Here is a 25,815-nt window from a genome sequence, read left to right on the forward strand (position 1 = left end):
GTTGAAAGCACTCTATAAGTTCCTATAAAGTGAATAAAGAATAAGTGGCTGGGCGTGGTGGCTCATGCCTGTAATCCCAGCAATTTGGGAGGCCAAGACGGGCAGATCACGAGGTCAGGAGATTTAGACCATCCTGGCTAACACGGTGAAACCCCATCTCTACTAAAAATACAAAAACAAAATTAGCCGGTGTGGTGGTGGGCACCTGTAGTCCCAGCTACTTGGGAGGCTGAGGCAGGAGAATGGCGTGAACCCGGGAGGCGGAGCTTCCAGTGAGCCAAGTTCGTGCCACTGCACACTCGAACCTGGGCGACAGCGAGACTCCGTGTCAAAAAAAAAAAAAAAAAAAAGAGTAAGTGCTACATGATTTTGGTTCTTAAAGGGCGTGGCTAGGTGACAGAGGCCTGGTGAACACAATGAGCCTAAAGTTTCTCCATCCCCCTGTGCCTCTCAGGAGTGCTGAGATGGAGAGAGGGTGGGAAAGGCAGACAGCAGCCCTCCTCACAGGTGTCTTCTAACCTATCACACGCTTACTTCTTTTCTGTGGATCTTTTCCCCAGAGAAACGGAAAGGCCCTCATCTTCATTTGGAGCCTTTCAACTGACGCTTTTTCTAAGGTCATGTTTTTATACTAATTCCAAGAGCACCGTGACTGCCTGTTCTTTTGAGCCATTTCTCCTATTTTTCCTTACAGGCTCCTCACAGTCCTGTTGCAACAGTCGAACCTTAGCGAGATTAATCACCAGGACAATGAGGTGAGCCACACTCTCAAGCAACAAGTGGTCATTTTGCATGTGAGGGTGAAAGGAAGGGCGTGTCTGAACCATTGTGCTTCCTCTTAAAAGCTACGGGGAGACATGAAGCACAGTTTTGTGTTCCTACCCTGAAAGGGAGACCTGTTTTCACTGTTAATCCTCAGCAGAAACTTATCCCCACCATGGGTGTGCGTAGCTTCTGATAGGGAAGGACTTTATTGCATTAAGTACTTCAGCATTTACCATATGACTGAAATTTTGTAATTTCCCTCTGGACATTGAGAAATAAATATTGCTCTCTCCTGTCTTCTCAAGTCCCAGAAACTTAGTAGCATGCTGTGGCTCAAGACATGCTCTCTCTCTCTCTTTTTTTTCTTTTAAGATAGAGTTTCGCTCTTGTCGCCCAGGCTGGAGTGCAATGGTGCTGTCTTGGCTCACCACAACCACTGCCTCCCAGATTCAAGTGATTCTCCTGCCTCAGCCTCCCCAGTAGCTGGGATTACAGGCATGTGCCACCACATCCGGCTAATTTTGTATTTTTAGTAGAGACAGGGTTTCTCTGTGTTAGTCAAGCTGATCTCAAACTCCCGACCTCAGGTGATCCGCCTGCCTCGGCCTCCCAAAGTGCTGGGATTACAGGCATGAGCCACCGCACCCAGCCTAAGACATGCTCTCTAGTGAAAGATGGCAGAGAGCTGGGTGTGGTGGCACGTGCCAGTGGTCAGAGCTACTCAGGAGGCTGAGGTGGGAGGATCGCTTGAGCCCAGCCTGGGCAACATAGTGAGACCCCCATCTCCAAAGAAAAAAGAGAAAGAAAAAGGAAAACAATGACAAGACGAGATACTGGCTCATGCCTGTAATCCCAGCACTCTGGGAGGCCAAGATGGGAGGCTCACTTGAACCCAGGAGTTTGAGACCAGCCTGGGCAGCAGAGCAAGACTCCATTTCTACAAAAAGTTTAAAAAGTAGCTGGGTGTGGTGGCACATGCCTATAGTCCCAGCTACTCTGAGGGCTGAGGCAGAAGGATCACTTGAGCCCAGAAGTTCAAGGTTGCAGTGAGATATGATCACATCACTGCACTCTAGCCTGGGTGACAGAGCGACATCCTGTGCCCCCACTCCCCCGTCGTCCCGAAAAAGAAAAGAAAAAGATGACACAGAGATAATATTAATAATTCCAGGTTACCTGCTCCAGATACCACATTATTAATCCCAGTGATCATAACTGCTGTTTAATTCGTGTTGCAAATAGAAGGCTTCCAAAAAGGTTGTTCAACACTCTTCAACAAAGTTCTTGAGGGAAGGTGGCTCAGACACTAAGCAGAGCTGCCCAAGAGTAGCTTAGAGTCTTGTTAGATCTGCTTAACTCTTTTTAAATGTAGTACTAATTTTCCTTAGGCAGGCTGATTTCCTTAACAAGGTTCTTAAAATCAATTTAAATACCTGGTTTTTAATGGAATTGTAAAATAAATATGTGCTTGGTTTGGTTGCATTTCACTCAGTAAGTCTGATAACATTAAAAATGTACATACACAAAGATGCCAATTACATTATTTTCAAGGAAGCTAGGTGACCACAGGCAAGGGGGCAGGGGGCAAGCCCCTCCAAATCGCCTTCTCCTGGGATAGACGCTCCCGCATCTGTCTTTTTTTGTTGTTTTTTAAATAGACAGATTCTCACTCTGTCGCCCAGGCTGGAGTACAGTGGTGTGATCTCAGCTCACTACAGCCTCTACCTCCCAGGTTCAAGAAATTCTCCTACTTCAACCTCCCAAGTAGCTGGGACTACAGGTGCACACCACTGTGCTCAGCTAATTTTTGTATTTTTAATATAGACATGGGGTTCACCATGTTGAGCAGGCTGTTCTCAAACTTGTGAACTCAGGTGATCTGCCCACCCTGGCCTCCCAAAGTGCTGAGATTACAGGTGTGAGCCACTGCGCCCAGTCCCCCTATCTGTCTTGAGGCTTCTGATTAAAGGCTTCCCTCTGACTGGCATTAATAACCACATCAGAAAGCCCCTGCTGCTTTCACTCCCCGTATCTTCAGTGGTTTAAAGCAAAACCTCAGAGGAAAGAGGGTTGCACTATTAGAAACTTCTGCTTTAAAACTAAGAACCAGAGATGAGGTAGCACAGTCTGGTCACTCTGCCCATGGTGTGGAAGCAGGGAGCTGCAGTGGCGGAGTCCACGTCAGCAGATTGCGAACCTCTAGATTTCCGGGCAAGTTGCCAACTACATCCTCCACCTCCAACCTCTGCGGTAATCCCTAAACTCGGTCTTATTTAGAAAGATGACAAATTTGCTCATTTCTACCCTAAAGCTAAATTCCACTTATAGACCTCTAACTCAAGTACCCCTCAGCAGAACTAGCAACCCCCCAGCAAAGACATAGTTCCCTATTTTTCTCCACCCCAGGAGGCACCTGGCAGTGGAGACAATGAAAGTAGACACGGATCTTTCTAAGAGTGGTAATTATAACACCTTACATAAAATACGTGGTAAATAAAGTCCCTGGTTCCTCCTCATGCAAAGGGACTTCTGCAAAAAGATTCCTCCTGCTATTACACCAGCATATGGACCCATTGGGTTTTAAGCTCAGAAAGCAGACCCAGCAGAGCAAGGGCCTCAACAAGGCACTTCCTACACATGGTCACAGCTTCCTCTTTGGTCCATTCACAGCCTGCTGTCTGGAATCCATCTGAAACCAACTGCTAATGCTTGCCTGTGTTTTTCATAATATATATACATATATATATATTTTATATATATAGTATGTGTATGTATGTGTATATATATGTATACATGGACTCCGCCACTCCAGCTCCTTGCTTCCACACCGTGGGCAGAGTGACCAGACTGTGCTACCTCATCTCTGGTTCTCATTTTCAAAGCAGAAGTTTCTAACAGTACAATCCTCTTTCCTCTGAGGTTTTGCTTTAAATCACTGAAGATATATATATATATGTGTGTATGGATATATACATGTATGTATATATTATATATCCATATATGTATCCATATATGTATATGTATGTGTGTATATATGTAGCTGTGTGTATATACATATATGATTTTGGTTTTAGTTTTTTTTTGAGGCAGGGTCTCATTCTGTGGCCCAGGCTAGAGTGCAGTGGTATGATGCGATGTCAGCTCACTGCAACCTCCACATCCTGGGCTCAGGTGATCCTCCCACTCAGCTTTCTGAGTAGCTAGGACTACAGGCACACACCACCATGCCAGGGTAATTTTTCTATTTTTAGTAGAGATGGCATTCATATAACTTTGAGGCACTCATGTAATTTTGTTCTTGACTGAGCCCCTGTACTAGGTCAATAGACCAGGCCAAATATCAAAATGGAGTCCCTCATACTTAAATTCCAAGTCACCAAACTGAAACCGAGCTGTTACCTGACCTTCTGAGAAATCAGGAGAGAGATAATAGCCAAATTTCCCAAACAGGCCAGTTTTACTTAGCATGATAATGAAATTTCCTCTGCCTTTAATCCTTACAACAAAAAGTAACCTAAAGTAACCTGATTTTAAGCAATCAGTTTTTTCTCTGTTGTTCTGTTTCCCTGTTCTCATCTTTCATCTTTCAAGGAAAGTAAGTTTGAAATAACCAATCTGATTTTTGTTCTTTGCTTCTGCTTTTTTCAGCCCTTCTCTATCTGCAAAACCAACCTCCTCTGCTGGGCTCATTGGAAAGCTTTTTTTTTTTTTTTTTTAGACAGTTCACTCTGTCACTCAGGCTGGAGTACAGTGATATGATCACAGCCCACTGCAGCCTCTGCCTCCTGGGCTCAAGTCAATCCTCCTGCCTCAGCCTCTAGAGTAGATGGGACCACAGAAACCCTGCATCACAGGCATGCACAGCCATACCCAGCTCATTTTTCGTTTTTGGTGGAGACGGGAGTCTTCCTATGTTGCCCAGGCTGGTCTAGAACTCCTGAGTTCAAGTGATCCTCCCGCCTCAGCCTCCCAAAGTGCTGCGATTATATGCGTGAACCACCATGCCCGGCCAGAACATTTTGGAATGAAGCCCAGTTCTAGAATTGCAAATGAAGCCAATTAAGATTTTTAAGGCCCGGTTCCATGGCTCATGCCTGTAATCCCAGCACTTTGGGAGGCTGAGGCGGGTGAATCACTTGAGGCCAGGAGTTCAAGACCAGCCTGGCCAACATGGCCAAACCCCTACTAATATTCTCTACTAAAAGTATGAAAATTAGCTGGGTGTAGTGGCTCATGCCTGTAGCCCCAGCTACTCCAAAGACTGAGGCAGGCAGTGGAATTGCTTGAACTTGGAGGTTGCAGTGATCTGAGATGGCGTGACTGCACTCCAGCTTAGGCAACAGAGCAAGACTCTGTCTCAAAAAAAAAAAAAAAAAACTTTAAAACTAAATCTAGTGCTATAATTCTGTTTTTGCCGATTATTTATTTTATTTAGTTATTGGTCATTGCTAGTGAGAGCCAATCATGATAAATCTATAACAGCAAAAGCTCTTGCCATTGATTGCCATTGAGAAATAAATACAATTCCGAAATGGAAAGAACACAGCCCAGGCTTTCTTTTTCATTCATTACCTTGGTGGAGTTCCTGTATTTGGCTGCTCAATGTTTTGAACAAGGAATCTTCTCTCTCCTGTCTTTTTTCAGTGAGCTCCAAGCATGATGTAGCCTCCATTGTATGAGGGGTAGAGGGGAGTAACAGTTAAATTCATTTTTTTAAAAAAGGTGTCACTCTATGTGTTCTGCAACTTTTTTTTTTTTTTTTTTTTTTTTTTGAGACGGAGTCTCGCTCTGTCACCCAGGCTGGAGTGCAGTGACGCGATCTCGGCTCACTGCAAGCTCCACCTCCTGGGTTCTCTCCATTCTCCTGCTTCAGCCTCCCGAGTAGCTGGGACTACAGGGCACCCACCACCATGCCTGGCTAAGTTTGTTTGCATTTTTAGTAGAGACGGGGTTTCACCATGTTAGTCAGGATGGTCTCGGTCTCCTGACCTCGTGATCCTCCCGCCTGGGCCTCTCAAAGTGCTGGGATTACAGGCATGAGCCACCGCACCTGGCCTAACTTAGTTTTTTCAACTCAAGCATTTGTCTTAGAATTTTTGATACATATAGATCTGGCTCATTCGTTTTTTTGTTTTTTTGTTTTTGAGACCGAGTCTGGCCCTGTCCAGGCCAGAATGGCACGATCTCGGCTCACTGCAACCTCTACCTCCCAGGTTCACATGATTCTCCTGCCTCAGCCTCCCGAGTAGCTGGGCACCCGCCACCACACCCAGCTAATTTTTGTATTTTAGTAGAGACGGGGTTTCACCATGTTGACCAGGCTGGTCTCGAACTCCTGATCTCGTGATCCACCTGCCTCGGCCTCCCAAAGTGCTGGGATTACAGATGTGAGCCACGGCACTCGGCCTGTGGCTCATTCCTTTTAATGGCTTCATAGTGTTACATAATATCAAAATACCTCCATTTATTTTGCCATTCCCCTGTGAATGGATATTCAGGTTGTCTCAATTTTTCACCATCATAAACACCAGTCTAGAGAGTGTTTCTTGTACAAGCTTCTTTGCATACTCTATACAAACATTTCTCTTAAAAGAAGAATTGCTGGGTAGTAAAGAGTGTAGTTTTTATTTTTAATACACACTGCCTAATTATTCACCCAAAATAGCTGGGTGGTGTTGTAGTTGTTGTTGTTGCTGTTGTTGTTTTTAGTGGAAGTCCTGTTTTTTCCCCAGTTGTTGCTGGATTTTCTTGTTATTTGCATTTTCCCTGATTAAAGAGATGAACATCATTTCATAGATATGATGGTCTTTATTATATCTTCTTTTGTGACCTGCCTGTGTACATTCTTTGTCCATTGATCGGGATTGTCATTTTCTTATTGATTTATAGGAGTTTATTTTATATTCTGAATATTAATGCTTTGCTGTTGGGTTGTAAATATTTTTTCATAGGCTGTTGGTTATTTTAAAACAGTTCATAGTACCTTTTCTTATTCAGAGTATAAAAATCTGATATAATTAAAATGATCATTCTTGTCTGTTTCTGCTTTTTCTTTTGATGTCTTTTTAAAGAAGGCCTTCTCTATCTACCCCAAGAACTGGATTATGTTATGTTAAATTATGTTTTTGTTTGTCACAAGATTTTTTTTAATATATGGTTTCATTTTCGAACTCTTTGTTCTGTTCCAATGATCTGTTTGTTTTTCCTGTTTCATTGACCACACTACTTAATTATAAAGTGACTTATTTAGAAGCTATCCACACTGCAGTTAACATTGAAAAAAGTGAGATAGGTCAGATTGTCCTTTGTGCTTTTGTTCTTCAAAACAAGACCTAAGGAGAATCATTGATATAGAGTGAGGCTTTTCTATTGCAGCTACCGGGAGTTAAATGGAAACTAACCTCTCCTGCTCTCATTTTAGCCTTGAGGGGAAGAGTGTTCTATCAAGAGGGGCTCTGAGCTATTGGCATCTGGGTTAGAACTTTGAATGCATTTATCCAGAGAAGCACTGTTATGCACAGCATTTAGGATATATATATTGTTTAGGATATATTAAATGCACATTCTTATGTAAGTAGATTTTTGTGAGCAGTCTGACAATCCAAACTTCAATTGTAGAATCACTCTGAGAAAATAAATTTAAGTTGCAAAAACAAATGTGACCTTTTGGACATAATACTTAGCATCACTTCTACTTACCACATTCCTGAGATAGAACCAAAAGCAGAAGAAACAGTCCCTGACTCTTGAAATTGTTTACTTTACAGTTAGCAAAAGGTAGAATAACAAAGCATAATTTTTTAATGAATCAGAAGTTTTAGCCTAAGACCGAACATCTAAAAAAAAAAAAAAAATGGAGTAGGGTCACCGCTACTTAGGAGCCCCCACCTCCCTCTCCCACTCTCCCCCAACCCTATAAACTTCTAGAGGCAGACCATGCCTTTTTTATCTTTGTATCCCTAGATTCTAGCTCAGTAGCTTGCACATAGTGAGGCACAAAAAATATATATATATGTGTGTACACACACATATATATAGATTTCTTTTTTCCCGAGATGTAGTCTCACTCTGTCACCCAGGCTGGAGTGCAGTGGCACGATTTCGCCTCACTGCAACCTCTGCCTCTTGGGTTCAAGCGATTCTCCTGCCTCAGCCTCTTAAGTAGCTGGGATTACAGGTGCCTGCCACCATGCCCGGTTAATTTTTGTATTTTTTGTGGAGACAGGGTTTCACCAGGTTGGCCAGGCTGGTCTCCAACTCCTGTCCTCAAGTGATCCACCAGCCTCGGCCTCCCAAAGTGCTGGGATTACAGGCATGGGGCACCACCCCCAGCCCAGATATATAGTGTATCTAGATATGTTATATCTAGGGAGAAAGAAAGAATTAAATTCAAGAAAAAGTCATGTTATTTTATTTTATGGCCCTTTCTTCATTTGTTTTGTTGACTCAGCTATCCAATTTATTTCCCAGACTTGACTCCAAGTGACTGTTATTTCCAAAACCTACTCTCAAAAAAATAAGATTTTCATGGTATTAGAGGTGTCTATCAGATATACATAAGTAAATAAAATTTTTTTTTTTTTTTTTTGAGACGGAGTCTCGCTCTGTCACCCAGGCTGGAGTGCAGTGGCCGGATCTTGGCTCACTGCAAGCTCCGCCTCCCGGGTTTACGCCATTCTCCTGCCTCAGCCTCCCGAGTAGCTGGGACTACAGGCGCCCCCCACCTCGCCCCGCTAGTTTTTTTGTATTTTTTAGTAGAGACGGGGTTTCACCGGGTTAGCCAGGATGGTCTCGATCTCCCGACCTCGTGATCTGCCCGTCTCGGTCTCCCAAAGTGCTGGGATTACAGGCGTGAGCCACAGCGCCCGACCAAGTAAATAAAATTTTATGCCAATTAGAATTTTTTTTAAATGTCCGGTAGACTTTAGAGCAGGAATCCTTACCCATATTTTGACATGGACACATTTTCATGTGTTTGTGAAACCTATGGATAACTTCTCAGAAACATACCTTAAAAATTAGGCTGGGTGCAGTGGCTCACACCTGTAATCCCAGCCCTTTGGGAGGCCAAGGCAGGACGATTGCTTGAGCTCAGGAGTTCAAGATCAGCCTGGGCAACATGGCTAAACCTCATCTCTATTTAAACTTCTTTTTAAAAGGAAAAAATATCAAAAAAGAAAAATATCTGAAATTACAGAAAATAAAATATATAGGATTGCAAAAGAAATCAATATATTAAAATACAGTTAACAAAACATTCTCTTATTTATTTATTTATTTATTTAAGACAGAGTCTTGCTTTGTTGCCAAGGCTGGAGTGCAGTGGTGTGATCTCAGCTCACTGCAACCTCCACCTTCAGGGTTCAAGTGATTCTCCTGCCTCAGCCTACCGAGTAGCTGGGATTACAGACAACCACCGCCACGCCTGGCTAATTTTTGTATTTTTAGTAGAGGCAGGATTTCATCATGTTGGCCAGGCTGGTCTCAAACTGCTGACCTCAAATGATTCACCCACCTTGGCCTCCTAAAGGGCTGGGATTACAGGTGTGAGCCACCATGCCCAGCCTATTTATTTATTTAGTGAGACGGGGTCTCACTCTGTGAGGCTGGAGTACAGTGGTGCAAGCTCAGTTCACTGCAACCTCTGCCTCCCAGGCTCAAGTGATTCTTCCACCTCAGCCTCCCAAGTAGCTGGGACTACAGGCAGGTACCACCATACCAAACTAATTTTTGTGTGTGTGTGTGTGTGTGTGTGTGTGTGTGTGTGTGTGTGTGTGTAGAGGCAGAGTTTCACCATGTTGCCCAGGCTAGAAAATATTTTAAAGAACAAATTTATGACAATAACATAAAAGATTGTTTATTAATGCATTAAATAAGATTTGATGGCAGGACCACGAACTACTACAATTGTTGAAGTAGTGAGACATGTAAGTATTTTGAGATATCTGCAATCACTAATGTAATAACACTGTATCTATAATTTATAGTGGTGGCAAAGTCACAGGTACTGTTTATACTACTGTGGGTTGTTGCCTATATTCATAATTGAAAAAGATGTTAAATTTCAATTAGAAGTTAGTGAAAATAGGCCGGGTGCAGTGGCTTACACCTGTAATCCCAGTACTTTGGGAGGCCAAGGCGGGCGGATCACAAGGTCTAGGAGTTCGAGACCAGCCTGGCCAATATGGTGACGCCCGTCTCTACTAAAAATACAAAAATTAGCCAGGCATGGTGGCGGGCACTGTAGTCCCAGCTACTTGGGAGGCTGAGGCAAAAGAATCACTTGAACCCAGGAGGCGAAGGTTGCAGTGAGCCGAGATGGTGCCACTGCACTCCAGCCTGGGTGACGGAGTAAGATTCTTTCTCAAAAAAAAAAAAAAAGTTATTGAAAATAAAGATGTAATTATTTCTCTGATGAAACTCACATATTCTTATTTCTATCCATGGATAGAGCTCTTGCTCTAGTGGCAATTTCAAAAAAAAAAAAAAAAATCCCAAAAGTATTTTGAGCAATGAGTAGAATAATTGTATAGCCTCCCAAGGTGATCTCCTTGGAACAAGAAAATTGTTTTATTTTATTTATTCAACAAATATTTGTTCAGTACCTGCCATGTCTCATGTAGGCTTCATCCCTGCTATGATGGAGTTCACAGTTTAGTGCAGAAGAATGTAGATGTTCTTTTTTGGTTGAAAAATAAATATATCAACTTAGGCTTCTTTTCTGAAGGCTTTGTTTTGTAAGTTTGTTCTTGTTAGAATTGGCTCCTAGACTTCCATGGCCTAAGTTTGTTTTATTGTTTTTCTTGTCTGATTTAAATTATGAAAACCCCATTCTAAAGTATTTTTTTTAATGTCAGACATAGTATGCTATAATTATTACAGTGAGAAAAAGAGTTTTTAGAGAGTGCCATTATTAGCAGCCCTTCCTAGTGCCCTAAAACCCAACCTCAGAGTGTTCTTGGCCTTCAGTTATAGTCTTTGGCTCTCGTGATGCTCACTGTCTATCTATCCAGTTTAGGAAATTCCAAAACAAAGACAATGAACTAATTTACTAAGCTTTCTGATCTATAAGATTGTTTTTCAAACAAAAATGAAAGAAAATGGCTTTCATTACGGTGCTTGTGACATCATCTAGTTTTTAAAACTAGATGTACTTTTAAAGGACTTCCAATTTTTTATCTAATTTTTTAATCTCCTGATCCTCTATAACTTTTGTGGGAGGTGGTCATATGTGATCGGAGGATTAAGTATGTGAAGTTTTAAATGTCAACCAGAGCCAAGCTGCTAGAAATTCTAGATCCTTCAAAGCATCTGGAATTGTTTACTGACCTCTCAGCCACCAGACACCTGCTATAATTCTTAACCCTCCCCCTCCACCACCCCGCCCCGAACCGCCAACCAAGACGGGGAACAAACCAAGCACCCAGCCACATCAACATTTCTCTCTGTGTGCCTTTCAGTGTTGGCTAGAGACACTCTAAAAGTACAGTTCTGAAACATGAAACCTGCTAAGCATTAAAGCAGATTTCTGGCTCAGAAAACACAAAAGTGGTTTGGAAAAAAAAAAAAATGTTCTGAGAAGCTGATAGGACTTGTAAGCCTTTAACTGAAATTGTGGTGGCACAGGTTCAAGGCACAGAATTACTCATCAACACAAGACACTGTTCCAAAGCAACCCTACTATGCACCCAACAGTTAGAACATACATTTTGTCCTATCAGCAATCTAAAATCGGATCCCAAGTCAACCAAAACTTAACATTTCCCCTCAAAACATTCTGGAGAGCTTATATTCTTAACTGAATATGAGTTCCTCCTCACCCTTTGAGCCAATCAATACTTTTTGATTTTCAGAAGAGTAAAATTCTCCTCTCACCAGGGCCATCTAGGTGTTTGTTGCAACATGCGTGATAGTGACTGCTAGATTGTCAGCTTCTAGATGCTTCAAAGGCTCAGTTAAGCCCTCAATGAAACTCCAGGAAGTAACTGGTTGGAAAGGTCTCCATAACTTGGACGCAGATGGCTGTCTTATCCAGCAGACTCTGATTTTATATTCCCCATGAGTCCAAGTGACCTTTGATAAGCTGCAACTCACTAATTAATTCTTCCAGTAAACATTTCTTGAACACTTACTGTGTGCTTAGTGCAGGGGGCATACCATGGTGAATATGCCACAGCATCTGCCTTTATGTGCGTCACAGTTTAATTGTGATTTCTGTCACTGCTTAGTACAGATACCAGTTGCTAAGCCTGATGTTTGCCCCTTAACTGGCCACCAGAATTTTAACATAAGACAACTACAATTTCTGCAGGCTCAACAGAAGTTGAAGAAAGAAGAAGAAAGGAGAAGGAAGCAGTTGTAGGAAAATGTTCCTAAATAAAGTATGCAATACCAACCGCTGCCTTTGAGCTGCTTTTAAAAGTTTTTGTTTTCACATTATTAACTCTAAGAGGATTTATTCTTATTCTCATCAGCCCAAATGAAAAAAAGAAAAAAAAAAAAAAGCAGCAGGAAATTTCCCTTGACTTGACTGAGTGTTCATAACCCATTTATATTGTACAAGTATTTAGAGAAGTGATCAAGTAATTCGGGTCTTGATTTGGAGTCATTCAGAGGATCACCAGTTATTTTCAAGGTGTTCACAAGTTTTGTGGTGAGGGTGAATGGTTGGGGAGAATACGTATTATGTATGTGTATATATCTCACAAAAATAAATGTTTGCCAACTGCACTTTCAGGAGGAGCCTTGAGGCAATGGCAGTTGAAACAAATAATATAGGGTACCAACCCTTACACTAGTAAGAACCATCATTTTAGAAAGTAAGACAATCTTGAATCCAGCTACAATCACAAAGAAAGAAATTTTTTAGCATCTGAGCTCTTTCCCAAAATGAAATTCTACCACCATGATGTGTGGAAAGAGCATTTTTTTCTCCAGAGTCAGAGAAACAAGCATTGAACCCTAGCTCTACCATGGACTCAGTCAATGACCTTAGGCAAATTACTTAATCTGTGTTTCAATTTCCTCACCTGTAAAATAGGCCTAAAAATACCAATCCCTCAGGATCATTGTAAAGATTCTATGCGATAGCAAGTGCAAAGCTCTTGGCATCAAGTAGGTGTATGAAAAATTATAGCACTCCTCCCACCCCATTCCTTGATCAAACTATGCAAGAGTTGGGTTTTGAGGGGAGTTTTCTTGTGGTTATTTAAAGAGAATAGCTCTTAAAGCCTAAAACTGTATTCAGGAGACAATAATTAACATTGCATTACCACAGTTTAACTCACAACCACATTTTCGCACTGAATTCCCACATCACTAAATCATACTTCTACATATAGTCATTGCTATCTACCTTACCTTTGGCAGTGCAGTGGTCTATGGCTATAACCACCCTGAATGCACCTGACCTCAGAAGCTAAGCAGGATTAGGCCTGGTTAGTAATTGGATGTGAGATAGTACAGTAGTACAAAAGACAAGATTGTTTAAAGCACTCATCAAAAATCCTGACAAGTTTCAGCTGATGAGTTGGTAACAATGATCATATCAGACAAGTTCATTGCCTATAAAGGAGAAGTCATGTTCTGCCTTTCTTCTGTGTATGATTTTAAAAAGCAAAGCCAAATTTTTACAAAGAAATTCGGCTGGGTGCAGTGGCTCACTCCTGTAATCCTAGCACTTTGGGAGGCTGAGGTGGGCTGATCACCTAAGGTCAGGAGCTCAAGACGAGCCTGGCCAACATGGTGAAACTTGTCTCTACTAAAAACTACAAAAATTAGCCAAGCATGGTGGCGGGCACCTATAATCCCAGCTGCTTGGGAGGCTGAGGCAGGAGAATCGCTTAAACTCTGGAGGTGGAGGTTGCAGTGAGCCGAGATTGTGCCATTGCACTCCAGCCTGGGTGACAGAGCAAAACTCCATCTCAAAAAAATAAAAATAAAAAATCAGTGGAGCACGGTAAGTCATTTGTTCATTTAATAAGTTTTACTCAACATCTATAATGTGCCTGGCACCGTTCTAGGATCTAGGAATTCAGATGGGCCGACAAAGGCCCTGCTGTCATGCAACTTACACTCCGGTAACTTGAAAACTTTTGGCACTTCGTGATGAAGCCAATGGCTTCATTTCATCACCTCATTTGCAATGAAGCAAGTGGGACTAAGAACTGGGAAAGGGGTTATCCATGCATTATTTTTAAAATATAATTTAATTTTTAAATGTAATTCCCTTGTGTTAGATTTCTAACCCCAGTGTGCCCAGTTAAAGATGAAGAGGACCAATTAGAATGTGCTGAGGTATTCTGATTTCCAAGTAAATATTCAGCTATTGGAATAAGAATGAGAAGTTCCATTGCTTTTATACCAGCATTCTTTTTCATATGGAACTAATTCCTTGAAATATCCTCAAGAGTATCTCTGGAGGCTCACTGTCATATGACACTTGAAACTTGAAAGCGAACCATAATACAGGAATTTAAAATATGGAACTGGTTGAGGGGATTTAACATTCTAATTCTAGTTTCCCACAAACCTTAAACTCTAGATTCAGTTCCCTGCCTGCTCACAAACTCAAGAATTTCTCTAGAGCTCAGATTCCTCTTCCATTAAATGAGAAGGACAATCGCACCTATCAGAGCTGGCTAACTGCTCTAGCAAACTGCTTGAAATCTCAGTAGCCTGACACAATAAAAGCCTATTTCTTGCTTGTATCATAGTCCAATGCTGTTTGGCAGAGTGGTCCTATTCTCCCTCATCGCTCAGAAACCCGGGCTTTTCAATCACATGGTTCCAGCATCTTCTAGAGCCTTGTCCTCCTCTGCATTCTGTTGATATATGAGGAAAAAGAGAAGATGTGGAGGACCACATGGGCTTTTTGTCTAGCCCAGGCCTGGGGAAGGTTTCCATCTCCTCTGTCCATATTCCAGTGGCAAGGACTCAGTCATGTGGCTGCACCTATCTGCAAGGAGGCTGGGGAATATAGTCTGACTGTGTGCCCCAGAGGAAGAGGAAACAACTTGGTGGACATGTAGGAGACATCACCACAGTACTTACTCCAGAAGGTTGTCTGGAGGATTATGTGAGACAATAGATAAAAGAACTCATAAAGGTCTCTAGATCAACAAATATTAGCTCTGGACTATTATTAATGTGCTTCTGTCTAGGCTGAGGCCCATCTTCTCCATGCAGCTCACCCTGGAAGGAACAGAGAAAACCAAGGTGTTGTCTCCTAGCTTTATGCTATCAGCAGAGATAACTATAGAAAGAGAGTCTTCAAAGCTGCCTGTGCCCTTTGCCCCCTTTATCAGGCATCTTCATTTCAATTCATTCTAGATACGTTTCATGGAACTGAGATGAGTGAGCAAGGAGAAGAGCCAATCTTTTCATCATATATACTCTCAAATAACGCTGGCTCTTTTTGGCCACCATTTCTCAGCATAAGCTCACTTACTGTTAAGTTATACCTAACCCATGTGACCTTGCACTCTGAAAGAAGCTGGGATTCACCATTCATTCATCCAGCTTTGTTCTCCAAGCTGCCACAGTGATTTCTTCTAAACAGTGTACATCTGATCATGCCAATACTTGTTTAAAATCCTTCATTGTCTCTCCACTGAATTAGAATAAAATCCAAATGCCTTATGCAGAGACAGTTATCCCCCATCCCACCCTCCCAGGATCAGCCCCTGCCTCCCTCTTCAACCTCATTTCACATTGCTCTCTTCCCCTCCAACTTCATTCATTCATTCAACAGCTATTTCTCCAGCCTCTAGTCTAGGCATTAGAGATAGAGGAAAACAGATAGCACCCCTGCCCTGGTGGTGGGGTATTGCACTCCAGTCACAGGGGCCTTCCTTTAACTTACTCTCTGCCTCTGTGCTTGGTGTTGGCTGTCCTCTTCCTCCAGTTCTTCTCACAAAGGTCTGTTTAGAACAGTCCCTCCACCCTTGATTACTCTCTCACCAGCATCCCATGTGCATTCTTCCTAATATTTATCAATCTGGAAGATTGTTTGACACGTTTTTGTGCATTTAATATCTATCTTCCTTTACCACAGAGCAATTTCCATGAGGGTAAGAATCTCATTTATCTTATTAACTTCTGTATCCTGAACACCTGCTTGCCTGGCACAAAACAGAAGCACAATAAACGTCTATTGAATGAACGGATTAATGAATGAATGAACTAGCAGGAAACAACCAATGCATCTGGTGATGGCCCCTAGGCCTGAGGAGAAAGTGTGAGTTCCAGTTTTCTTCCTGGGAGCCTGTGCTCATCTCTGTCCTCTCTGACTGTTGTTTTGCAGGGAATGACACCACTCCACTGGGCGGCTTTCCACAACCAGCCTCAACACACCCAAATGCTGCTGAAGAAGGGGGCAGACCCCACCCTTGTGGATAAAGACTTTAAAACGGCTCTCCACTGGGCAGTCCAGGTGAGAAATTGACCAGTGGACTGGTCTCAGGTTTAAATGGTGGAAAGCACTGTTAACAATGTTCTGAGTAGGTCAAACTTTAAAGATGGAGGTTTCAGCCCTTCATTCAGCCCCACTACTTGTTGAAGAGAAACCCTGCCGAGATGCAAAGCGGGGTAGTTACAGAATATCAAGCAGAGCCTGCCTTGGGTGTCACACACAGAGACACACACACAGGCCTCTCACTGTCTCTCTTTCTCTCTCCATCTCAATGTTTGCTACCGGCTTACTGTGTCCCAGAGTAAACTGCAAAGAATTGCTGGGAAAATGCCTTCAAAGTCTTTGAACCGTGACCCTCTGATTCTCTTCTTGCTTCCAAATCCTCCCCAGCGGAGTTATTTCAGGTAATCCTGAATTCTCCACCCGACAGTGAAAGTAGTGGCTCCTGACCCTGCAACACTATCACGTCAGGGAGTCCACGTCAGTACACACACCCAGACAAATCAGAATAGGCTCAAGAAATCTATTGTCCAGAGAGGACAAAACCGAGAATAAGGTGAAAGAATAATAATCGCTAATGTGTAACAGAGTGCTTTCTATTTTCAAGTGGAATGATTAACTAAAAGTTATCTATTCCTTTTTTCAAGGAGAGCAGTACCGTGCATCCTTTCCATAAACTTGCCAGCCCATCTCTGTCTTCAGCACAGACACCCCCACAGTTGATTTCTGTTGGCCCAGAAAGGGCACCTGTCTGAACTGCTGCCAGGACCCTGTGAGAATAGTTTCTGCTGCCCTGACTCTGGTTTCAGTCAGCATTTCCATGTGCCAAGTACAGCAGAAGTGGGCACCTGGGACTCTCAGGACTGACATGTGTGCTTGATGTAAGGGGAAAACAGAAGTGATCTGGAAACTGCTCTGTTTTTGTCCCTCCAACCTTGGCTTCAGTTTCTCTGCACCAGTTTCTCTGCAAAGCTATGCAGTAAGCAAGGCTTGTTTTGTCATCTCCACCTGCCCATAGCACCCTCCTACATACTTTCAGTATCTAATCACCTGCCCTGCTACCATCGCTGCCAGTCTCTGCCCAGGACTCCATGCCCTGGGGCTGGCCTCTGGCTGCTCAGGGGTCACCCAGTGGCCACAGAGGAACTTGGCTGGGCTGCCAGGAAGCTCCCCATGTGTTGGTTCTCAGCTGAGATGAAAGTGGCACCAGAAGCAGGCATTTTCTATATAGTCACCTCAACACCACTGCGTTCTGATTCCCTAGATCTGGGATGCATGTGCATTTTGAAAAACCTCCCCAGGTAATTCTGACTGACATGCATCCCCCTTCCACCATCCCAGCCCCACTGTAGAGCTGCTGTCTGAGACCTGGCCTCACAATGGAATCACCAGCAGTGCTTGTAAAACAACAGATTCCCAGACCCCCGCTGAGCCCTCACAGGGTGGGAATCGCTGTGTTTTGTTTTGTTTTGTTTTCTGAAATGGAGTCTCGTTCTGTAGCCCAGGCTGGAGTGCAGTGGTGCGATCTCCGCTCACTGCAACCTCTGCCTCCCGGGGCCTGGTTCAAGCAATTCTCCTGCCTCAGCCTCCCAAGTAGCTGGGATTATAGGCACACACCACCATGCCCAGCTAATTTTTGTATTTTCAGTAGAGACAGGTTTTCACCATGTTGGCCAGGCTGGTCTTGAACTCCTGGCCTCGTGATCCTCCCGCCTCAGCCTCCCAAAATGCTGAGATTATAGGCATGAGCCACTGCGCCCAGCCGGGAATCCCTGTTCTTATCCTTTGAGAGGCACTTTGGCAAAATCATAAGAACAGCCTACTCAACTCTGAAGATCTGAGTTTGCATTAATAGACTTGGGCTTGATCTGAGGCAGGTCAACACTTGCTTGGCTTAACTGATAAGGGTATCTTTGGTGTCAGAATGAGACCATGCATATGATAGTGATATGTAATGTACTATGTAATTGGACAAGATGATCACTTTTATTAGGGTTCCTGATTATCTCCATGGAAACTTAGTTATTATACCCATGGCTTCATATTCTTTCTCTTTTTTTATGTTCACCAGTTTGTTAAATGATATAGCAAAGGATGCAGATGAAGAGACAGGTAGGGCAAGGGTATGGGGGAACAGGCATGGAGCTTCCATGCCCTCTCTGGGCGTGCCACCCTCCAGAAACCTCCATGTGTTCAGCTACCTGGAAGCTCCCATATTCTTTGTCTCTACTAAATGTCACAGCTTTTAGCCTACTACATTGATTTCAGCCCTGTCTGCACAATGGAATAATCTGAAGAGCTTTTAAACAATACTCATGTCCTCCAGGCCTCACCTCTTAGATTTTCATTCAGTTGTTCTGGGGTGGGGCCCAGCCATCAATATTTTTCAAAACTGGAACTGGGCATAGTGGCCTGTGCATATAATCACAGCTACTTGGGAGACTGAGGCAGGAGGATCACCTGAGCCCAGGATTTGAGACCAAGCTGTGTAATGCAGTGAGACCGTGGGCTCATAAAAAAATACACCTGTATTGGCTGGGGCTGTGGCTATAATCTCACCACTTTGGGAATCTGAGGCAGGAGAATCACTTGAGACCAGGAGTTCGAGACCAGCCTGGGCAATAGAGCAAGACTCCATCTCTATTTAAAAAAAAAACTGTGTGTGCGTATGTGCACGCACGCGCGCACACACACACACACACATATGTACACATTTTTTTTGGAGATGGAGTCTTGCTCTATTGCCCAGGTTGGAGTGCAATAGTGTGATCTTGGCTCACTGCAACCTCCGCCTCCCGGGTTAAAGCAATTCTCCTGCCTCAGGCTCCTAAGTAGCTGGAATTACAGGCACGCACCACCACGACCGCCTAATTTTTGTATTTTTAGTAGAGATGGGGTTTCACCACATTGGTCAGACTGGTCTCGAACTCCTGACCTCAGCTGATTCGCCTGCCTCAGCCTCCCAAAGTTCTAGGATTACTGGCGTGAGCCACCACGCCCAGCCACACATACATTATTTAAAGTTCCTTCATTTCCATAGAAGGCTGTGATATGCAGCTAGGATTTAGAAGCACTATGACAAATGAATTCATATTAATGGATGCTAATACTTTACCTACTATTGGAGATGTTTTTATTTTGACCGTGATTGTATAAGCATAATGCCTTGTTCATTTATTTACTCAATCACTAAATAAATACTTCTTGAGCATCCACTATGTGTCTTGCATTGGAGGTAAAAAGATTAAAAAGACAGGTCCCTCTAGAACCCCTACAGTTGTATGTAATACTGTGTATACGGTGTGTGAGCACGTTTGCATTCATTTTTCTAAGGAAGGAGTCCACAACTTTCTTGACCTCCTCAATGAGGAACAGTGACTACCCACAAAAGGCTAAGAACCCCGGCTCTGGAGGAATTGTGCATTTTCCTCCCCTGTGGTTAGCAGTAGAATTCAGAAGTGGTGTACTCTGCCATTTACACTGCAAAGACTGAGGGTAATTCCAAATGTCAGCTGAAATTATTATTACACTTGCCTTCTTTAGACTTCTTGTTCATTTATAACACAGGGCTAGCATTGTGCTCCTTTTAGAGTTTTTCCATATGAATGAGTCTATTTCCCGTTGTCATTTATTCCTTTTTCTGAATTTCCTGCTTTTCTCTTGGACCATATAATGAGATCACATTTAAAGCTATAATTCATTGAAATAATAAGGCCTTTGTATTTCACCAAAATAAACAAAGCAGTAAAGATTTGAAATAGTAGGCCTACTAGGTAAACTAAGTTTAATCCTGGGCTCAAGAAATCCTACCACCTCGGCCTCCCTAGTAGCTGGGACTACAGGCACACACCACCATGCCTGGCTAATTTTTTTTTTTTTTTTTTTTTTTTTTTAAAGTAGAGACAGAGTCTCGCCATGTTGCCTATGCTGGTCTTGAACTCCTGGACTCAAGAGATCCTCCCACCCAGGCCTCACAAGTGTTGGGATTACAGGCATGAACCACCACACTTGGCCTTCCAATCTATTCTTATAGGGCTCTTCCAACAAATCACAAAGACATGTACCAACATAGCTTTTTTTATACCAAAACAATTATGGTCACTGTTGGTCCTTGCCTCCCCACCCCTGACCTTTTCTCTCTAGCTCACATAATCTCGGCTCTAATCACACTGGAATATTAGTAACCCTCACAATCCATCATAAAGATTCCTTCTGTCTCCCCCGCATGCTCTTCCATTTGGGGGAAATATTTCTTTCTTCTTGCACTCGCTGCATTGTTCCTTCTGCCTGCAGAATATCTGCTTATTCTGTCTTATTTCTTCAAGCCCAATTAAGTGTCACCTTCTTTGTTGAGCTCCCTTTCGAAATTCTTCCCTCCATGTTACTTCTAGGACTTTGTTAAAATTGGTGAGGTGCCTGTGTCTTCCCTTCTAGACTGTGGACCTGAGGGCAACATGCCTTATTCATCCAAATGTCTCTTAACACCCAGAACAGAGCTTTGTAAACCGTAGGTCCCTAAAGAGGAGTTCATTGAATTCAGTCCAATAAATTTATTCATCTCAAGCCAATGGGGTTAATGGCTGATTGGGTTCTTTCTCTCTGTAGAAAAAAACATTTCAAGTAAAGACTTTAGTTTTCTAGGGAGGGGGGAGGAATGGCATTGGGAGTTATACCTGATGTAAATGACGAGTTGATGGGTGCTGACGAGTTGATGGGTGCAGCACACCAACATGGCACATGTATACATATGTAACAAACCTGCACGTTGTGCACATGTACCCTAGAACTTAAAGTACAATTAAAAAAAAAAAAAAGAAAGAGAAAAAAAGACTTTAGTTTTCTAGAGCAGTTTTAAGTTCCCAATAAAATTGAGAGGAAAATTGCACAAATATGTCACCTATTAATATCTTCTGCCCACCCCACCCCCACTCCACTGACAATAAATTGCCTCCCCCATTACCAACATCTCCCACTACAGTGGTACACTTGTTACAATTGATAGCCTACACTGACAGGTCATCAATGCCAAAGTCCATAGTTTACCATAAGGTTCTCTCTAGATATTGTACATTCTGTGGAACTGGACAAAGGTATAATGACAGGTATCCATCATTAAAGTATCATGCAGAATACCTTCATTGCCCTAAAAATCCTCTGAGCTCCCCTTATTCTTTCCACCCTTACCCTAATCCACTTATCTAAACCACTGATCTTTTTACTGTCTCCATAGTTTTGCCTTTTCCAGGATGTCATATAGTTGGAATTATACTGTATGTAGCTTTTTCAAATTGTCTAGTAATATGCATTTACATTTCCTCCATGTCTTTTCATGGTTTAATAGCTCATTTCTTTTTAGCACTGATTAATATTCCATTGTATGAATGTACCAAAGTTTATTTATCCATTCACCTGTGGAAAGACATCTTGGTTGCTTCCCAGCTTTGCCAATTATGAATAAAACCACTAAAAACATCTGTGCGCCGCTTTTCGTGTAAACATAAGTTTTCAGTTCCTTTGCGTAAATATCAAGGAGCACAATTGCTGGATCTATGGTAAGGGTATGTTTAGTTTTGTAAGAAACTACCAAACTGACAGGGCGCGTTGGCTCACACCTGTAATCCCAGCACTTTGGGAGGCCGAGGCAGGCGGATCACGAGATCAGGAGTTCGAGACCAGCCTGACCAACATGGGGAATCCCCGTCTCTACTAAAAATACAAAAATTAGCTGGGCATGGTGGCGGGTGCCTGTAATCCCAGCTACTCGGGAGGCTGAGGCAGGAGAATCGTTTGAACCTGGGAGGCGGAGGTTACAGTGAGCCAAGATTGCACCATGGCACTCCAGCCTGGGCGACAGGGTTGGACTCCGTCTCCAAACTGTCTTCAAAAGTGGCTGTACCATTTTGCATTTCCACCAGCAGTGAATGGGAGTTCCTGTTGTTCATTATTCTTTCTAGTGTTTAGTATTGTCAGTGTTCTGGATTTCAGCCTTCCTAATCAATGCACTGTGGTATCTCAGGGTTGTTTTAGTTTGTGTTTTCTGATGGCATATGATGTGGCACATCTTTTCATGGGCTATATTAGTCATCTGCAAATTTTCTTTGTGAGCTATCTATAAAGAGCTTCAGCCCATTTAAAAATCCTTGTTCGTTTTCTCGCTGTTGAGTTTTAGGAGTTATTTGCATATTTTGGCAATAGTCTTTTATTAGTCATGTCTTTTGCAAGTATTTTCTTCCAGGTTGGGGCTTATCTTGTTATTCTTTTGGCAGTGTCCTTCACAGAGAAGTTTTTGGTTTTAATGAAATCTAGGTTATCCATTTTTTCTTCCATGGATTATTATTTCAGTATCTAAAAGTCATCACCAGACCCGAGGTCATCTAAATTTTGCTCCTGTTATCTCCTGGAATTCTTTCTTTTTTTCTTTTACTTTTAATTGCATTTATTTTAATGTTGAATTTACTCCTGTGACATAAATTTTTGTTTCTTCAGTTTCTTCTGGGATATCTCTTTCTTCTGGGCAACCTCCTCTTCTGGTTTAGGAACATTTTGTTCCTTTTCAGTGAGGATCATGTCAGTGTGGCAGGGAGAGCTCATGTATGGGTTAATCTGACCATGAGCTCTGTAGGTCCAGCAGCGCATCTTAGGTGCTTTATTCACGTGGATACGCTCAATGACCAGAGAATCTACATCGAAACCCATAAGTTCAGCATTACTCTCTGCATTTTTAAGCATGTGCAGCAAAAATTCAGCACTTTTTGGGCCACTGACCTTATGTCCAGCCCCACTGCTTGGCCTAGGCACACCTGCCAACTCCACCATTGTAACATCAGAATGGTACGCACTGTTTCTGTAAAGTGACATCTTTCAGATACTTCGTGGCTTTTCATATATGCATACCTTGATGGCCTGGGCAGTTTCACAAGTGTTCTTAAAGTGAACACTAAGACTTGAACCTCTTGATCTGCATGATTTTGTGGGACTCTCTCAGTCAAGTGAATAGCGAACCATTTTCACATATTAGCTCAGGCCACTTAGGGAAAGAGCATCTCCTGGAATTCTTATGTAATTTTAGAATTCACTCTGTCTCATCCAGGCTGGATTGCAGTGACATAATCACGGCTCACTGCAGCCTGGACCTCCTGGGCTCGAGTGATCCTTCCACCTCAGCCTCCTGAGTAGCTGGGACTACAGGCACATGCCACAATGCCTAGGTAATTTTTTGTATTTTTTTTAGAGATGAGGTTTCACCATGTTGCCTAGGCTGGTCTTGAATCCCCGGACTCAAGCGATTCTCCCACCCCAGCCTCCCAAAGTGCTGGGATTATAGGTACGAGCCGCCTCGCTTGGCCTCATTTTAGGTTTTACGTTTAGGTCTGTGATCAGTTTTGAGTCAATTTTGTAAAAGGTATAAGGTCTGTGTCTAGGTTTATTTTTTTGCATGTAGATGTCCAGCTGTTTCAGCACCATTTGGTGAAACAACTACCTTTCTTTATTGTATTGCTTTTACTCTTTTGTCAAATATCAGTTGATTATATTTATGTGAGTCTATTTCTTGGCTGTCCATTCTGTTGCATTGACTTATTTGTCTATTATTCTGCCAATATCACACTATCTTGATTACTGTAGCTTTATAGTAAGTCTTAAAGTTGAGTAGTGTCAGTTGCCCAACTTAGTTCTTCTCCACTGTCTTGTTGACTATTCTGTGTCTTTTGCCTCTCCATATAAACTGTAGAATCAGTTTGTTGATATCTACAAGATAAGTTTCTGGTATTTTGATAGGGACAATATTGAATCTATAGATCAAGTTTTGAAGAACTGATAACAATTTTAAGTCTTCTTAACCATGAACATGGAATACCTCTCCATATATTTATTTATTTTTATAATTTTTATTTTGCTCTTACCCTCACCATATGAAGATCTCCATTTATTTAGTTCTTTGATGTTTTTCATCAAAATTTTGTAGATTTTTTCATATCGCTCTTGTATCATATTTTGTTAGATTTGTACCTAAGTATTTAATTTTGAGGGGTGCTAATGTAAATGGTATTGTATTTTTAATTTCAAATTCTATTGTTCATTGCTAGTTTATAGAAAAATGATTGTATATTAGCTTATATCCTGAAATCTTGCTATAATTGCTTCTTAGTTTCAAAGTTATTTTTGTCTATTCTTTCAGATTTTATACAGAGATAGTCATGTCATCTGAAAACGGACTGTTTTATTTCCTCCTTCTCAATCAGCATTCTTCTTATTTCCTGTTCTTGTCTTATTGCATTAACTAGAACTTTGGTATAATATTGAAAAGAGGTTGTGGCGCCGGGTAAAGTGGCTCATGCCTGTAATCTCAGCACTTTGGGAGGCCGATGCAGGTGGATTGCTTGAGGCCAGGAGTTCAAGACCACCCTGGCCAAATGGCAAAGACCTGCCTCTACTGAAAATACAAAAACTAGCTGAGTGTGGTGGCACATGCCTGTAGTCCCAGCTACTTGGGAGGCTGAGGCAGGAGAATCACTTGAACCTGGAGGCAGAGGTCACAGTGAGCCAAGATCACACCACTGCACTCCAGCCTGAGCAACAGAGTGACACCCTGAAAAAAAAAAAGAAGAAGAAGAAGAAAGAAAGAAGAACGAGAAAGAAAGAAAAGAAGAGAAGAGAAGAGAAGAGAAGAGAAGAGAAAAAAGAAAAGAAAAGAAAAGAAAAAGAAAAGAAAAGAAAAGAAAAGAAAAGAAAAGAGAAAAGTAGTGATAGGAGACATCTTTACCTTGTTCCTGATCTTAGTTGGAAAGCTTCTCATTTTTCACCATGAAGTGTGATGTTAGCTATAGGTTTTCTATAGATGCTCTTTATCAAGTTTAGGGAGTTCTTCTCTATTCCTAGTTTACTGAGAGTTTTTATTATGAATAAGTGGTGGATTTTCTCAAATGCTTTTTCTGTATCTATTGATGCAACTGTGTGATTCTTCTTCTTTAGCCTGCTGATGTGGTTGATTACATTAATTCATTTGAAAATATTGAGCTATACTTGCATACTTTGGATAAATCCTACTTGACTACGATGTATAATTCTTTTTTTATGTTGCTAGATTCTATTCACTAATATGTCGTTGAGGACATTTACATCTATCTTTATGAAAGTTATTGGTCTATAGTTTTCTTTTCTTGTAATGTCTTTGTCTTGTTTTGTATTAGGGTGACACTGGCTGATAGAATGAGTTAGGAAGTTCCCTACACTTCTATCTTCTGAAAGAGATTATTTAAGAACTGTCATTTTTTTCTTGAATGTTTTGTAAAATTTACCAGTGAATACATCTGGGCCTCATATTTCCATTTTAGAAGGTTATTAATTATTTATTCAATTTCTTTCTCTTTTTTTTTTTTTTTTTTTTTGCGGCGGCGGGGGGACACAGTCTCTCACTCTGTCGCCCAGGCTGGAGTGCAATGACGCAATGACGCGATCTCGGCTCACTGCAACCTCCACCTCCCGGGCTCAAGCAATTCTCTTGCCCCAGCTTCCCCAGTAGCTGGGATTACAGGTGCCTGCCACCACGCCAGGCTAATTTTTTGTATTTTTAGTAGAGACGGGGTTTCGCCATGTTGGCCAGGCTGGTCTCGAACTCCTGACCTCAGGTGATCCACCTG

General features: G+C 42.2%; 1 protein-coding gene across 1 annotated transcript in view; it reads left to right on the forward strand.

The window, feature by feature from the left end:
- Positions 1 to 25,815, forward strand: part of ANKRD55 (ankyrin repeat domain 55) — a 131,717-nt gene that overhangs the window by 68,639 nt on the left and 37,263 nt on the right. Inside the window, exons 5-6 of the mRNA XM_007972902.3 lie at positions 695 to 755; positions 16,070 to 16,198. Of these exons, the coding sequence (XP_007971093.3) occupies positions 695 to 755; positions 16,070 to 16,198 (190 nt within the window). The remainder of the gene's footprint in view (positions 1 to 694; positions 756 to 16,069; positions 16,199 to 25,815) is intronic.

The sequence above is a fragment of the Chlorocebus sabaeus genome, chromosome 4 (genome assembly GCF_047675955.1).
Source record: "Chlorocebus sabaeus isolate Y175 chromosome 4, mChlSab1.0.hap1, whole genome shotgun sequence".
Taxonomy (NCBI): domain Eukaryota; kingdom Metazoa; phylum Chordata; class Mammalia; order Primates; family Cercopithecidae; genus Chlorocebus; species Chlorocebus sabaeus.